Source organism: Balaenoptera musculus, chromosome 16, assembly GCF_009873245.2.
Source record: "Balaenoptera musculus isolate JJ_BM4_2016_0621 chromosome 16, mBalMus1.pri.v3, whole genome shotgun sequence".
NCBI classification, from domain to species: domain Eukaryota; kingdom Metazoa; phylum Chordata; class Mammalia; order Artiodactyla; family Balaenopteridae; genus Balaenoptera; species Balaenoptera musculus.
The window spans coordinates 83,282,091-83,298,525 of record NC_045800.1 but is presented as its reverse complement, the minus strand read 5'-3'; the positions used below and the strand labels follow the sequence as shown (position 1 = coordinate 83,298,525).

The 16,435-nt window shown below is 44.6% G+C and overlaps 1 protein-coding gene across 2 annotated transcripts in view; it reads left to right on the top strand.

Annotated features, from left to right (window-relative positions):
• GNPAT (glyceronephosphate O-acyltransferase) overlaps nucleotides 1-16,435 on the top strand; it is a 31,790-nt gene that overhangs the window by 917 nt on the left and 14,438 nt on the right. For both annotated transcript variants that reach the window (XM_036827966.1, XM_036827965.1), the window contains exons 2-4: nucleotides 8,272-8,454; nucleotides 13,285-13,461; nucleotides 15,395-15,524. In XM_036827966.1, the coding sequence (XP_036683861.1) occupies nucleotides 8,347-8,454; nucleotides 13,285-13,461; nucleotides 15,395-15,524 (415 nt within the window). In that variant the 5' untranslated portion in view covers nucleotides 8,272-8,346. The remainder of the gene's footprint in view (nucleotides 1-8,271; nucleotides 8,455-13,284; nucleotides 13,462-15,394; nucleotides 15,525-16,435) is intronic.

Genomic DNA, 16,435 nt, shown 5'->3' with positions numbered 1-16,435 from the left:
CCTCCCCGTCCCCCCCCCCGCCCCCAGGAGAGATTAGGTGGTTGATTTGGTTTCTAGGGCAACGTTGTATCGCTGCGTGTGGGCATGTCCGTGTGCTTTTAGAAGTTTCTCCTGGTGATGGTTCCGCTGGTTCCTTCCCGCTCGTTCCTTCCCTTCCCCTCCACCAGGCGTTGGGCCTTCAGAACGCCCCTGACACGGGAACGAGGCGGGGAGAATTGGAGTCTCTCTATCTCTTGCGAGGCGTGTCGGGCTACCTTTCGCTCGAACCCGAGGAACCTGCGGGTCTGACTCAGCCCGAGGTAGCCCGTGGCTCCCCACCCACCCCGCTCTTTCGCAGCTGTGATATTCCCGGGAGAAAAAGTATTTGGCTTGTCTGTGGGCATTGAGTTTCTAAGACTTTACGTTTCTCATCTAAGAAGATTTGGAGTTTCTGGAAATTTGTATTGTGTTTCTGTCTTCTGCCCATCATTGTACTTTTTCCACAAGTCATTTTGGAAGAGAACTAATGCCCCCCGGCCTCTCTCCAGTTGGCCCTTTCACCCCACAACCCCCTCTTCTAATTTGAACTGGTCTTTTTGGCCGACGGAATGTTGGTCACTCAGAATTGTCATGAAGAAATTACCAGGTGGAAGTATTTCACAACCCTGGGGCAACTGACTTTTTTTTTTTTTTTTTTTAACCAAATTAATTTTTATCTACCTTAGGAGGAAATAAAAGAATGCAGTTTAAAGTCATGTTACCAATGTTCTGGCTTAAATATAATGTTAATTTATGTAGGAAGGTCATAACAGGGAAAACACGAAAGAGCAAGATAAAAAACTCAGTTTCAGAAAAGAATGTATATACCTATGGCTACCTTCAAATTGGGAGACCAGTGGAACATGGGGAAACTTCTGTTCCCTTGCTGTCAAGAGCTCTGGGCTTATGATTGCTGCTAAATTGTCCACTTTCCCAAGATTTATCACTTGGACCTCTCTCTTCGTTGACCTCACCACACAGCGCAGTGGTGAAATAGTTCAACCTCGAAATGTAGGGAAAGAGGGTTGCTGTGTAGCTCTGACTTCCCATGGGTAGTTTTTTTCAGCCCTAAACTGTTTGTGAATTACAGCAATTTTCCACATGTGTATTGAAGGAAAGAGTTGGTTTTTTATTTCCCCATTCACCAATGATAAGACTTTGGTCACCTTTTTCACGTGAAAAACTAAAGCAGTTAATTGCATGTAAGCCGTTACTGCTTCTGAAGCTGGACAGCCGCCCTCACTCCTCTGTGACGGCAGTCTTAACTTTCATGTTAACCTGAACTTTTTCTTACTGTTTCAGACTGCCCTTGTTTCTTTCCTGGGCCACACTCTTATTGTGCAATACTCTAATCTAGTCTTAGAGATATTTAAGATACTGCTGATTGCAGCAGACGTTGCAGCTGTAGGTACTTAACTGTGTGCTAGTCAGTATTCTCAATGTGCAAGATATGGAAGTTAAAGATCCAGCCTTTGCCTTTAAGGACTTCAAAGGGTGTCATGAGAATAAAGGAGTAATCGCAGTTAAGTGAGAGAAGCCCAATGATTGAAGCATGCACAGTATATTGTGGGAGGGCTGGGAAGGAGCACCTGACCTGTCTGGGGACTTGGAGGAGGCTTCTAAGAGAATGTGACACCTGAGCTGAGATTTTGAGGTATGAACGGGAGGTGAGGGAGAGGAAGGCTGTCCTAGGCATCAGTGTAAGAAGACCACTCCTTGGCATGTTTGGGGGAACCAAGATAGGTAAGGGTAGAATAAAGGGGACGTGAGAAACGAAACTAAGGAAGTAGGCAGAGGATATTTCCTAAAGGAATTTTATATGTTTTTAAACTCCCTTCAGGATAAAATCTTCATTCTATGGGACACCATTTAAGGATGATCGGATTTGTATTTTTGAAAGTCTGAGAAGACTACTAGGTTTCTGGCATGATTATGTGGGTAACCTCTTTTATCGATGTGTAAGCAGAGGCTGTAGAAAGAGAATTCGTTGCAGAAGGAATCTGATACTGGAAGCGTGGAGGTCAGTTAGGACGCTGTCGCAGTAATCCAGGGAGGTGACGAAAGCCTGCAGTGAGGCAGTGGCCGTGAGTCTGGCGAGGAGGGAGGCGGGTGAGTTTGTGTGGTATTCAGGGCAGTTGAATGTGGCAGCTAGGGAAGAGGCCGCAGTCTGAAGTTGACTCCCCATTTCTGCGATCTGGTAACTGGGCAGACGACGATGCCTTTCACTGATGAGAAAGAGGAAGAGGAGCAGATTTAGTCGGGGTAATAGAACAGTCATTTCAACTTAGGATGTGTTGAGTTTGAGGTGGAAGAGGCAAAATTAATGATTTTTAACTTGTGGATTATCCTGTTACGGACCAGATACCTCACAAAGTGTTGGGGAGACCTCCAAAGAGCGTTAGAAGTGCGGTACCAGAGTAGAAGAGGAGGGTCTGGCCTAAATATACAGACATGGCAGCCTCCGCCAGTAGGTGGTGTCCGAAGCCGTACGTCTGCTTGAAATCCTCCAATGAGACCACAGATGAAAAGCAGACCGGGATTGCGTAATCACCGGTGTACCCGTAACCCAAATGATGGCTCCCTGTTGGAGTCTGAATGGGAAGTCTAGACTCTTTACCGTGTCCTACAAGACTCTACGTAATTAGGTAATCGCTCCGTCTCTGGTTTGACCGGTCCTGCTCCCTGGTCCAGCCGCACTGGCCTTCCGTTTCTCAGAAGTAAGCATGCTTCCTTCTCGGAGTGCTTGTAGCCCTCTCTGTGTGGTGTGCTCTGTTCTCCCAGAACCTTGCATTGCTGGCTGTTTTTTTTATTATTGAGGTCCCAGCTCAAAGAGGCCTTTCCCCACCACTCAATCGAAAGTAGCTCTCCAGTCACTCTTCCTCATTAGTTCCTCTGTTTTGTTTATATTCTCTTGTCAGTGTTGTGCTACAGCAGTCTTATACTGGCTCTCAAAGCTGACTGTTAAATTTGTATGAAGCTTGCGAGCCTATTGTTAAAACATTGCCATTATTAAAAATTAAAGGTTGTTATATACATTTACAATTAAACAAATTCCGTTAAAAATAGTTAATACTCAGAACTCAGCACTTCCTAATTATTTTACTAAATTTTCCTGTTATCCACGCTCTTGAAGTTATTTCCATCTGTCACACTGTAAGGTGGAAATCCTGGAGAACGGTGGCTCCTTGCATCTCCTCCCAACTCCACATTCAGTGAGGTCGTATTGGTAGCTTGAAATCTGCCACGCTGGAAGCGTGTGTACCCCAGAAACTGGCAGGTGCTATAAACCAGGGCTCTCCCGTAGTTGCACATTTACCAGCATGCTACTGGTGGCATCCCTAAGTGAACTTACCTTGTTTATTTGTTGTCTGTCTTTCCTTCAACTCCCTCAGGGCACGCTCCTTGTCCACCGTGTTCATGCCGTGTTCTTAGCCTGTAGAACGGTGCCTGGTACGTTTGGGGCTGTCAGTAACTGTCGAATGGATGGATCCACCAGAGCAGTTGAAAGGGAGGTACAAGGAGAGGCCTGTTTAACTAGCAATCAGGAGAGGCCCACTCTGCAAAGTAAGATAGGGAAGACGAACAATGGGGGGAAAATCCTTCACCTCATTCTTCTCACTTGGCCTCCTCATTGTATCGTGCTCCTGGGTGAGTATTTATTTTATGATGGTAAATACTTCTCCAGCATGGCGTAGGGAAGGCCAGTTAATGAGCAGTAACACTCAACCCTGGCTGCATGTAGGGATCACTTAGAGTACTTTCAAAAATGCTTTTGATAACCCAGGTACCCCTCCCAGACCAAATTAATCAAGAATCTTTAGGGGGGGCCTGGGCATCAATATTTTAAGTTCCCCGAGTTATTTTAATGTGCAGCCTGAGTTAAAAACCACTGGATTAGACATTCAGTTAGACCAGAGTGGGAGAAGTGTGAGCTTTAGACTGTGAATGTTGGAGAGCTGTCATCAACAGGGCTCAAGAAGTGGCTTCATTTAGTAATTTATTTCTTCATTCCACAAACAATGATTGAAGGACTGGGAATACAAAAATGTATAAGACACATGACAGGAAGTTCACAATCTTGTAGGGGAGACACCAAAGACAAGTTTAGTGAAGTATTCTAGCTGAAAATGTAATGAGGATTCCCTAAAGACTCAACGGAGAAGATGACCATTTTGGTCCTGCGTTAAAGGGAGACTCTGGAAGTGGTACACAGAGGAGGTGTACAGAAAAGCTGTGGCTGATGGTTGAGTGTTTTCCAGGTGAACGGTGGCGAATGGCCATTTGTAAGTGCCCTGTCTCAACAACTGGTACCACCATGCACAGGGTTACTGACAAAAGAGGCTGTGTCCGTCTTGGTTAGACAACACATATCCCCAACACATACCACAATAGCACGCATATAACAGATGCTCAGGTGTTTGATAGGAATGCCCTTCTTAGAGGTGACTTGAACAAAGCTGCGGGAGCCATGAGGTGTCATAGCTTGTTTAGGCAACTAGGTCTTTGTATAGCTGGCTCGTGTGTTGAGAAGTGTGAGCTTGATCCTGCAGTTAACAGAACCGTGGAAGGATTGCACATGATCACAGCTGGCAAGGTTACATACCTGCTGGCTACATACGTGCTGCTCTGCCTTGCAGGTTCTTGTTCTGAGGACGCCCTCCCTCCCCTCTCCCCCTTTCCTCTCTCCTCCCCTTCCGCTCTCTCTTTCTCTTCCCCAACCCCCCCACCTCCTCCACCCCACACACACCTCCCCAACTGATTGTGATCCTTTTCTGTTCCCACACCCAGGACCGCTAAATGGGAAGTCTCTAAGATCTTTTTTGTCCCTAAAATTATATCATTTATAATGGTAATTTGTGGCATTCTACCAAGTCTGAGCCTGTATAACTTACGCCATTACTTCATTAATGAGAACTGTGAAATTTGAGGTTCTTCAGCCTTATGAGCAGGAGTATGCAATATGTTACAGCGACTGCAGTTTTACACCAGAATTCCAAGCTCGAATATTTTCCCCTCATATATTCTCTATACTTATATATGTAGGCATAAAAATGTTCATGTTTGTGTATTTCACATGTTTTACATGCTATCCTTTTATACTTAAACTCCTTATAAATGCTCTTTGCTTCTATTTGTATTCTCGTCGTGCCTAATGGTGGTCTCAGTTTTTCTGTTTGTTTTTTTTTATTACCTTAACATTTAGTTGGTCAGTTATTGATCAATTGTGCTGTATTCCAAACACAGCTAGATGATGGAAATACAAAGAGGACACAAACTGTCCTGCCCTCAAGGTAATTGCATTTTAGTAGGGAGACAGACATGCAAACGATTACATGTTATGGGATACATACCACAATAGACGTATGTAGAAGGTAAAGAAGTCCTAATGAGGAAGGCAGAGTCATTCCATCAGGGGAACTCAAGGAGAGTTGTCACAGAAGAGTGATGCCAAAGCAAGGATGACAGGAACAGAAGGGCATTCCAGGCAGAGATGGCCACGTGCAAAGGCCCCGAGGCCTGTCAGCGATGGACTTGTTGGGGAAATCAAATCACTCACTGTTGAGTGGGCCATGAGTGTGGTGAGAAGGAAAAGCCAGGTCATAGAGGTTCTCATATGACGCCAGCAGTGGCTTAGGTCTTATTCTGAAGGAGGTGAGGGGTGTCATGTAAATATTTTAAGCCAGAATTGTGTTTTGAAAAGGGCGCATGGTGGCATGGAAGGCTGATTCAAAGGGACAAAGCACAGGCAAGGAGACCAGTGAGGAAGCCGCTGTGATAAAGAGCACAGGCTGGGCATGTGAATGAGGAGTAGACGTGGTGGATCCTTAAAGGCCGTGTTAGCAGGATGGAACGGATTGGATGTGAAGGGTGAGGGAGGAAAGGGCTAGAGTGATGTAGACAGAGGGATGTAGATGGTGTGGGGTTATCGATTGAGATTTCAGGAAAATAATCAGCTTGTAGGATTGTGCAGAGGAGAAGTGAGTTCAGTTTTGGAAAAGCCAGATGGGAGAGGAGGACAGGGCAAGGGATTCAGAAGCATAAATATTTGAAACCAGTTGAGTAGGTGAGAGTACTCAGCACCGTGTGGCGTGAAGAAAAGAGGGATGGAGATGTTAACATACATTAAAGGAAGTGGGAGGAAAGAAGGCATATTTGTAACCGGGGGAGGAAAATTTCCCCCAGGTTGAGAATCTCTGGATTAGAGAAATGAGGTGGGTTTTCTGCTGTGACAGAGTCATGAATTAAAGACCACAGTAGGAACATTTCAGAATAGTTGTAGGTAATAAAAGGAAGGAGTGCTTGAGAATGGTGTCCCACGGTGGGGAGATCTAGGAGGACAAAGACTTGCAAGAGGCCAGGGTCTAATGATTAGATTTGAAAGAAATATTAATGTTTGTTACGCTTTTTATAGTAGCAATGAATGAAAAAAAGAGTCCAAATATCGAACATTAAAAGTAATATTGTGGGAGAAACTTAAATGACATGGAGGAGCGTTTATAACATTAAGTAAAAAAAAATCAGGAGACAAATCAAAATGTACGTGTGGTGAGGGAGGGACTTTTCACAGGCACAGAAAAAAGCATTCACTGAAATGGTCTCTGGCTCATTGGGAGACAGTTGATTTTAATTTTCTTCTTTGGGTTTTTCTGTATCTCCTCAATTTTTATAATGAACATGTATCACTTTGGTAATTAAAATATTATATTAAGAAATTAGGGAATATAAAGGTGACGGTGCAGCCACTAAAATATTTTAAAACAATATAGGGAAGTATTCAGAATACAGTTGATAAGGCAAGATAAACTATATTTGGTAGGGTCCATGTTTTAAATTTAAAAATATGTATTTTTGTATCTATGAATGAAAAAAATAAGGGAACTAGTAAGTGTTAAGAGTAGTTATTCCCAGAGTGTAACATTGTGGGCAGTTTATCTTTGCTTGTATGTCTCCACGTTTCCAAATCTTCCATAATTAGCATGCTGAGTAGTATAGGGTAGTGGTTAGGAGCAAGGTCTGTGAAGCGATAAGGCTTCAGCTTGAATCATGTCTCTGCCCTCTGAGAGCTGTGGGACCTTGGCTGAGTTATTTCGCTTCTCTGTGCCTTGGTCTCCCCATTGTGAAACGTGGTAGTGATGAAAACTACCTCATAGGTTTGTTGTGAGGATTGATTGCCCCTTCATACAGGTAACGTTCTCAGGATAGTGCCTGACACTCAGGAAGCAACGACGCGTGTTAGCTGTACTTATTATTACTGCTATTACTTTTATCATCAGGAAAACAAACTTTTAAGAATTAACAATTCAGCAGTCGTTGGTAGCCTAATAACGAGCAGTTTCAGGGGCTGGTTGGATAGAAGCTGAATTGCAGTGGGTTGAAAGGAGAAAAGAAAGTAACACAGCAAAATACAGACTGCTTCGTAGTAGCTTATATGAGAGCACGTTTGTCTTGGGTTTGCACCCATGTAGTTTTATTTGATTTGGCATAATCTTGACTCTCTGATGTACGCTTTAATTTTTAAAACTAAGTGAGAGAGGCAGACGAAACAAGTGTATTGATGTGATTGACGAAACCTGTAAAGTTGATCAGATTACTCTAGAGCCTAATGTCCCACCTTTGCTATGTTTGTTAACTTTCATAAAGGGGCACTGGCTTTATAAAGATAGCAATCAGAAATATGATAATAAAATATTATAATTCAATATCATCAATTCATTGATCCTAATAATAGCTACATTTCTTTTTCTTTTTGGTAATTTTATTCTTTTTTTAATTTTTATTTTTGGCTGCGTTGGGTCTTCGTTGCTGCACGTGGGCTTTCTCTAGTTGCGGCAAGCGGGGGCTCCTCTTCGTTGCAGTGTGCGGGCTTCTCATTGCGGTGGCTTCTCTTGTTGTGGAGCATGGACTCTAGGGCGCGCAGGCTTCAGTAGTTGTGGCACGAGGGCTCAGTAGTTGTGCCTCGCGGGCTCTAGAGTGCAGTCTCAGTAGCTGTGGCACGTGGGCTTAGCTGCTCCGCGGCATGTGGGATCCTCCCGGACCAGGGCTCGAACCCGTGTCCCCTGCACTGGCAGGTGGGTTCTCAACCACCGGGGAAGTCCAATAGCTACATTTCTTTTTCTTACTGTATGAAAACCTAACATCAGAACACTCTCCTCTGACTCTGTGTCACAGAATAAGAATTTGGGCTACGATGAAACCTTACCAACGCAGTTTTACAGCATGTGCATCACTTTCTTTCATTTGCCTTACCCACAGAAGGAGCTCAAAAAGTGGGATGAGTTTGAAGATGTTTTGGAGGAGAGGAGGCATGTCAGCGACCTGAAATTTGCCATGAAATGCTACACACCTCTTGTCTACAAGGGAATTACTCCTTGCAAGCCAAGTGAGATTAAATGTAACGTTCTCAACTCTGAAGAGATTCATTATGTCATTAAACAGGTAAGTGAGTCCCTCTTCAGCCATAGCCAGATTTGTTCATTGTCAGCAAGTTCTATCTCTTCTTGATTCTGTGAATTTATTTTGCTATTTTTAATGTATCTTTTTAGATTTTGCTATATTCAGCACATTCATCAAATGTTTATTGTACCCATTAATGCGTCTTAGCCTCTTTGCTAGACTTTGTGTCTAATAGCTAGTTGAGCAGCGTTCTTGACCTCTTAAGTGTATAGTCTAATAGGGAATGATGACAGTTGTGCAGTCAATTACAGTGAAATATGATACAAGACATTGCTAATGGGAGGCCAGTGTACAGGGGCATTAATTAGTTATAAGAGCAACTAATTTTGTGTAGTGAGTTAGAGAAGTGATTTTATAAATGAGGCCTGAAAGATGTTTGGGGGTTTTCCAGGTGAAGTGGTGAAGAAGAGTGTTCCTAGCAGACCAAATAACTTTTTCCCTGTGGTTTTCAAACCTCATGGCACATTAAAATTATTCGGGGAGGGGCTTCCCTGGTGGCACAGTGGTTAAGAATCTGCCTGCCAATGCAGGGGACACGGGTTTGAGCCCTGGTCCGGGAAGATCCCACATGCCGCGTGCACCACAGCTAGTGAGCCTGCGCTCTAGAGCCTGCGAGCCACAACTACTGAGCCCACGTTCCACAACTACTGAGCCCGCGTGCCACAACTACTGAGCCCATGTGCCACAACTACTGAAGCCCGCGCGCCTAGAGCCCGTGCTCCGCAACAAGAGAAGCCACCACAATGAGAAGCCCATGCACCGCAGCAAAGAGTAGCCCCTGCTTGCCGCAACTAGAGAAAGCCTGTGCACAGCAATGAAGACCCAACACAGCCAAAAATAAATAAATAAATAAATAAATTTTTTTTTTTAAAAGAATGTTTAAAAAAAAAATTATTCAGGGAGCTTTTAAAAATCCCTGTACCTACGTCTCACCCTCACACCAGTTAAATCAGAATGTCAGGAGTGAGGAACCAGGCGTCCGAAGTTTTTTAAAAGCCCAGTCAATTCCCAAGTATAGTGAAGTTTGGGAACCACCAGCTTATTTTAAGTAGACCGCGTGTATGTTCATGGTGTAGAGAGGTGTTCGATGGGACCAGACTGAAGAGAGCAAAGGAGGGGCAGTGACAAGAGTTGGACTGGAGGGGAAAGCCGGGGCCGCGTCATGAAGGGCTTTGTGAACCGTCCAAAGGAATTAGATTTATCCTACGTACAGCGCAAAGCCGTGGAAGGGTTTCCGGTTGCAGTGCGGCACGGTCAGTTTATGTTTTAGAGGCGCCGTTCTGCCGAAGAAGGAGACGGGAGGGCTGTGTGCGCTGCTCCTGCAGTAACCCCTTGGTAGGGTCGTAGCTGCCTGGGCTGGCAAGTGGTTACAGAAACAGAGCAGTGGACGGACTTAAGAAGTGGCCAGTTGGGTGCATGAAGTGAAGGAAGGGAGAATCAAGGCTGTTAGAGCCATTCACTGAGACAGGGACGCAGAAGAGGGCTTGGGAGAGAAGCTGTGCTCCGTTTTGCACGCGTCATTTGAGGACATCCAGATAGAGGTCCTTGGTGGGCATGATCGGAGCTCCCCGATGGCGGGCTCTTGTATCGTATCGTGCTCTTGCGCCTTGAGGTTCACGGAGAGATCCTGCTTCTTTGACTTTTAACTGGAGGTTAGTCAGGTTTGTGGCCTTGGGGAAATTCTTCATTTTGCAGCGGCAGTGGGGTTGGGGGCTGCGTCACATGGCTTGCCGGATATTAGTTCCCCGACCAGGGATGGAACCTGGGCCCAGACACTGACAGCGCGGAGCCCTAGCCAGTGGACCAGGGATGGAACCCGGGCCCAGACAGTGACAGCACGGTGTCCTAGCCACTGGACCGCCGGGGGAGCTCCCAGGAAAATTATTTATTGTCTTTATTATTTGCTGTCTCTTTTATTCTGATTCGGGCATATGACCTAAGCTCTTAATCGTATTGTTGTGATCTATCTTGGGGAATCTATTAATCTTGTCTGACTGAACTTATTTCATAAGTGAAGTCAAGTTCTCTCTCTCTCTCTCTCTGTCTCTTTTAAATTGCTGTATTCCTGGTGCCTAGCATGTAGTACACATTCAATAAATATTTCTTGAATTAATGAATGAAAAAAAAATACTTTGGTCCTATCCACAGAGATTCTGGTTTAATTGGTCTAGGTTAGGACCTAGGCATTTCTCTTTTCTTCTTCTTCTTCTTCTTTTTTTTTTTTTTTTAAGTTTCCCCATGTAATTCTAATGCACAGCCAGGTTAAGTGTGACTGATTTAAGCCAGTGTTTTTCAGACTTGAATGTACTGCTGAGAAGAATCATATAATCGAGGTAGATTGGAATTATTGTAAATTCTCGGTTACGCAGCACCCTTGGGCCCTCTGTGTTACCCAGTCACTGATTGTCTCCCTAGTAAACTCTCTCCCTGTCTCCAAAACGGCAGTTTCAGTTGCCCCATTCTCCTTGAACCTCCCACCCTACCTTCTCCGCTTACTCTGTACAGATGACTTTTCTTCCTACTTCACAAAGAAAATGTAAGCCATTATGTAAGTGAGGGCTGTTTCAGCTCCCTGAAGTCAGGCTCCTAATTCACCAGCATCTAACACCCATCATTTTCTTCCTCCCTCCTACTAGAATGGAACAGGGGTCCCCTTCTGTTCGAGTTTAATCCCCACCCTGCTCCTTTGCTCCGAATTCCACCTCCCCCTCCTCCTCGGGGACTCTGCTCTGTCCTCTGTCCCCTCAGTTGTCTGAACTTCTTCCTTGTTACCGGCTCTTTACCATCAGCATTTAACATGCTCACTTCTCTTCCAACTTAATTAGACTTCCTTTGACCACATTCCTTCTCTACTTACTACCCATCTCTTCCTTTCCCACTTCTGCTCTGCCCTTTGAAGAAGTTGGCTGTGTTTTCTATGCTCGTTGCCCTACTTTTTCACCCTTCGTGTACCACTCAACTCACTGGAATCTGATTTCCAGCGCCCTGTAGGAGCTCTTCCCAAGATGGTGAATGACCTCCTTCCTCGTGGCTAAAATCAACCTCATTCAAATCCTGGATAGCTTTTGGTACACGCTCTCTCCTTTCCCTGACACCATACTCTCCCGCTTGCCCACCACATCTTTTTGATTATTTCCCAGTTGTCTTTATGGGCTTCTCTTCCTTTGCCTGTCTCTTTAAATGCTGCTGTTCCTCAAGATTTTGTTCTAGCCTCTTCTTATCTACCCACTCGCTGGGCAGTTTTATTTATTGCCAGAATTTTAAGTACCTTCCTTATGCTAATGTCTCTGTATTATAATATTACTATACAAAAATAATATATTATTGTAAGTAATATAGATAATTAGTATCTGTTGCTTCAGCCCAGATCTCTTTTGAGTTTCATACATATATTTTTATAGTTTATTGGGTATCCACTTGGAAATTCCAAAAGCACTCCAAAAGCATTCAAGATGTCTAAGTCAAAGTCTTGGATCCACCCCACCCCTGTACTGTGTATAGTCCCCCCTCCCACCCAGATTGTCCTGTCTCTGAGAATGCCCCCCCCCCATATGCTAGTTGCTCAAACCAAAAATCTGGATGCCATCTTCAGTTTCTTACTCTCCTCTCACACGCTCTCAGGCACTAAGAGCTGCTGATGTGCTCTGCTAAAAGTGATGTACCCTCCTAAAGATAGCACTTGCCTACCTCTTTCCATCCCTGCTGCCGCTTCCCTAGCGCAGGCTGCCTTTGTCTCGCACAGCGCAGTCGCAGCCATTGAGGGGCTTTAGCCAAGGGAGGGTGTGACGGCTTCTGCGCTGAGGAGACTGCTCAGGTCTGTGACGTGGAGAAGAGGCTGAAGAGGGGCGTCACTGGGGGCAAGGACTTGTAAGACCGTCGCTTCTCTCAGGTTTCCAGGGAGAGCGATCTGTAGCGACAGCGTATCCGTTGGGCAGATGAGAAGCCCAGGTGCACAGGTTAAGAGGCCAGGTCATTCTCTTCTTCTCTGCTTTCCTCCAGTGCCTTCCAAACAAACCGGCCTTTTCACCTGTGTTCTTCACCTATCCAGGTCCTTCCTGTCCCCAGGGGTCTTGTCTTTCCTACTCCCCAGCCTTCTCAACTGGCTCAGACGGGCATGAGCATTTTCTGTCTCGAGGAAGGTCCTCTCCTGGCAATGTATTCTTTCTTTTTAATGCTCCAGTTCTCTCCTTCCCTTCTGATCCTGATTCCTCAGATGTGTAGGCTGTGGGACTTCCCTGGTGGTGCAGTGGTGAAGAATCTGCCTGCCAATGCAGGGGACACAGGTTTGATCCCTGCTCAGGGAAGATCCCACATGCCACGGAACAACTAAGCCTGTGCGCCACAACTACTGAGCCTGCACTGTAGAGCCCGCGGCCACAACTACTGAGCCCGCGTGCCTAGAGCCCATGCTCTGCAACAAGAGAAGCCACCGCAGTGAGAAGCCCGTGCACCGCAAGAAAGAGCAGCCCCCGCTCGCCGCAACTAGAGGAAGCCTGTGCGCAGCAACGAAGACCCAACACAGCCAAAAATAAATCAATAAAATAAATTTTTAAAAAAATCAGCTGCAACAATCTACTGAAAGTGACTACTAAGTGTATGCTCTCGGACACTAGATCTTGAGCAACAACTTATTTTAGAGAATTTGGATGTAAGCTTAAATTATATCAATTTAAATTAAGAAGAAAACATACCATTTTGAGTTATAGAATAACATTGGTCCATTTGGAACTGGTCCTACTGATTTGAGCAAAAAGAATTTTGACTTCTTTTTTTTTTTCCAGAAATTTATCCCTGCTTTCCCTTTTCTTGTAGCTTTCCAGGGAATCCCTTCAATCTGCCGAGGTCCTGCGAGAGGAAGCCTGTGAGATCCTGGATGAAATGAACCACAAACTGCGTCTGGGAGCCATTCGGTTCTGTGCCTTTGCCCTGAGCAAAGTATTTAAACAAATTTTCTCGAAAGTGTGTGTAAATGAAGAAGGTATTCAGAAAGTGAGTATTGCTTGTAAAAAAGCAACCTCTTCTTCAATCCCTCACAATTTATTCAACTCAAAGGCATCCCGCTTTGCACTAGATGAGCAGGCCCTGGTTAGCAGGTGGCATCCAGCCTGAGCAGAAAAGACTCCGCCTCTCTGCAGGGTGTTTTCTCCTCGGACCTTCAGATCTACGGGCTTCAGACAAACTAACTTAGTCACTTAGTTACAGACTTTACAGACTAACCTAAAGTCAGATGTTCACAGAGTTACAGAAGTAGTACAAAGAAGTTCTGTATATTCTTCGCCAAGATTCCCCTACAACATGTTCTTTTTCCTTTCCTCACACACGTTTCTGGTGTGTTTTCCCTATAAACAAGGACATTGTCTTACGGTGTAATTATCAAAATAAGCAAATTAACATTGACACAGTGCTGGTAGTACAGATCTTATTCATGTTTCACCAGCTGTCCCAGCTGTGTCCTGTCTAGGCAAAAGAGAGTCCTGCGTCGTGTGTTACAGTCAGCTTCCGGATCTCTTTAGACTCTTTTAATCTAGAACAATTACTTAGTCTTTGTTTGTGTTTCATGATACTACTTTGGAAGACATCAGGCCAGTTATATTCTAGTGTCCCTAGATTTGGGTTTGGGATGTCTTCTCGATTAGGCTCAGGCCGTGTCCTTCTCAGTGTATCAGCCCAGAAGCACGTGGCCTCTGTCTGCCTGTTCCTGGTGATGTTCACGCTGGTCAGTTGGCTGCAGTGCTCTTTGCCACTGTAGAGTTACTCTTTGTCCCCCTGTAATTAATAAGTATCTTGGGACAAGAGACTTTAAGGATGCTTCGGTGTCCTGTTTTTCATCATACTTTCCTCCACTCGTTTTTACAGCCACTGATGTTTTTTGCTTGAATCAGTTATTACTCTTATGATTGCCAAATGGTGATTTTTCTAATTCTGTCACTCCTGTCATTTAATTGTTTACTTTTTTCTGAAAGTAAGAGCTTTCCCTATGAAGATTATTTCTGTTCATTTGTTTTTAATACCTTTTTTCTCTTACAAGGAAGCGCTTACCTTCACCGGCCTTCCTCCTCATGCCTTTTAATGCTTTGTTTTTATTCAGTCATTTACTTTGCCTCCAAGTATTTCTTCCTGCCATGACTAATTTCTAGATTGCTGACTTACCATCTGCATCTCTGTCGGAGAACGTTTGCTACAGTGTTGGGAGCGGAGGATATTGCTGGCTACGTCTTAACTGACCGCAGACCACCTTGCCTCAGTGGGTTACGTATTTAGATTTCAGGAAGACAGACACACCTTGACACAGTGGGTATTTTTGGGGATTGACAGCCCGAGGAGTGGATCAGGGAGCTCGGATGCATTCCCTCCCTGCTACGAGGCACCCACTCTCCCTGGCAGTGAGCCCGGTGCATAGATAGAGAAATACCAGTCCTTTCCTTGGTCCTAACAATTGGTAATTGTTTTTAATCTCCCTGAGAGGAGTTTTGTTTTCTCTTCCTACAAACTAGCAGTCAGTCTAGCGCAGTGGCTGACAGTTGACTTTTTAATTCAGACTGACAGATCCAGGCCTAGCTCCACCATGTGTTAGAGGCGTGGCCATGTCACAGATGAGGAAGCTGAGGCTTAGTCCTTATGTACAAACACGTGGCATTAAACAGCGCCTGTAAAGTGCCTAGTCTGCTTCTCAACTAGTACGTGTTAGTGATCATCACCATCATTGTTATGATCCGTAAAATTTATCTTTTTGCTGTTCTTGCGTTATGGGAGATTATTTAACTAGAACTCTGAAATAAGTTCTGCGTACGTGGTAGGGAGACAGAAAAACATTACTCGTATTCCCTCTGTACATACGCACGTTCTTCCATTTTCTGATTTAAGATACGATTTTAATAATATGAAAGCTGAAATTATTCAAAGTGTAACATTTGTTTTAAAGCTACAGCGAGCCATCCAGGAGCATCCTGTTGTTCTGTTGCCCAGTCATCGAAGTTACATTGACTTTCTGATGCTGTCTTTTCTTTTATACAACTACGACTTACCTGTGCCGGTCATAGCAGCAGGAATGGGTATGCATTGGTTTTCTCCCTTTTTTTAATTATAAAAATTAAGGCATTCACGGGAATGATTTTAACAGTGCCGAGGTTATTTGAAGAAAATGATGAAAATAACCTCTCCCTTCTTTTTTTTTTTTTAATTAATTTATTTATTTTTGGCTGCGTTGGGTCTTCATTGCTGTGCACGGGCTTTCTCTAGTTGCGGCGAGCGGGGACTACTCTTTGTTGCGGTGCGCGGGCTTCTCATGGCAGTGGCTTCTCTTGTTGCGGAGCACGGGCTCTAGGCACGTGAGCTTCAGTAGTTGTGGCTCACGGGCTCTAGAACTCAGGCTCAGTAGTTGTGGCTCACGGGCCTAGTTGCTCCGCAGCACGTGGGATATTCCCAGACCAGGCCTCCAACCCGTGTCCCCTGCATTGGCAGGCGGATTCTTAACCACTGTGCCACCAGGGAAACCCTCTCCCTTCTTTCTACCAGTCCCAGTGTTTAATAGTTTGGATTCTGTCCTCTGCACTGTGCTTTACTGCGCCTACCCAGACGTCAGCAAGCATATATGCACATAGGGTTTTTGGTTCAGGTTGAAAAATGAGATTATACGACCTGGATGTATTACTTGCTGTTGTTATTTTTATTTGATAATATATCAGTGGCTATCTCTGTAGGTCAATAAATAGATCTAAATTCTTTTACCATGTTTTTCAATTGTGGTAAAATGCACAAAACATAAAATTTAACATCTTCATCATTTTTAAGTGCACATTCAGTAGCATTAAGTTCACATTGTTGTCCTGTCATCCATCCACAGAAGTCTTTTCACCTTGCACAACTGAAATTCTGTCTGCATTAAACACTTAACCCCCCATTCTGTTCTCCCTCCAGCCCCTGGCACCCAGCATTCGCCTTTCTATTTCTATGAAATCTGTCG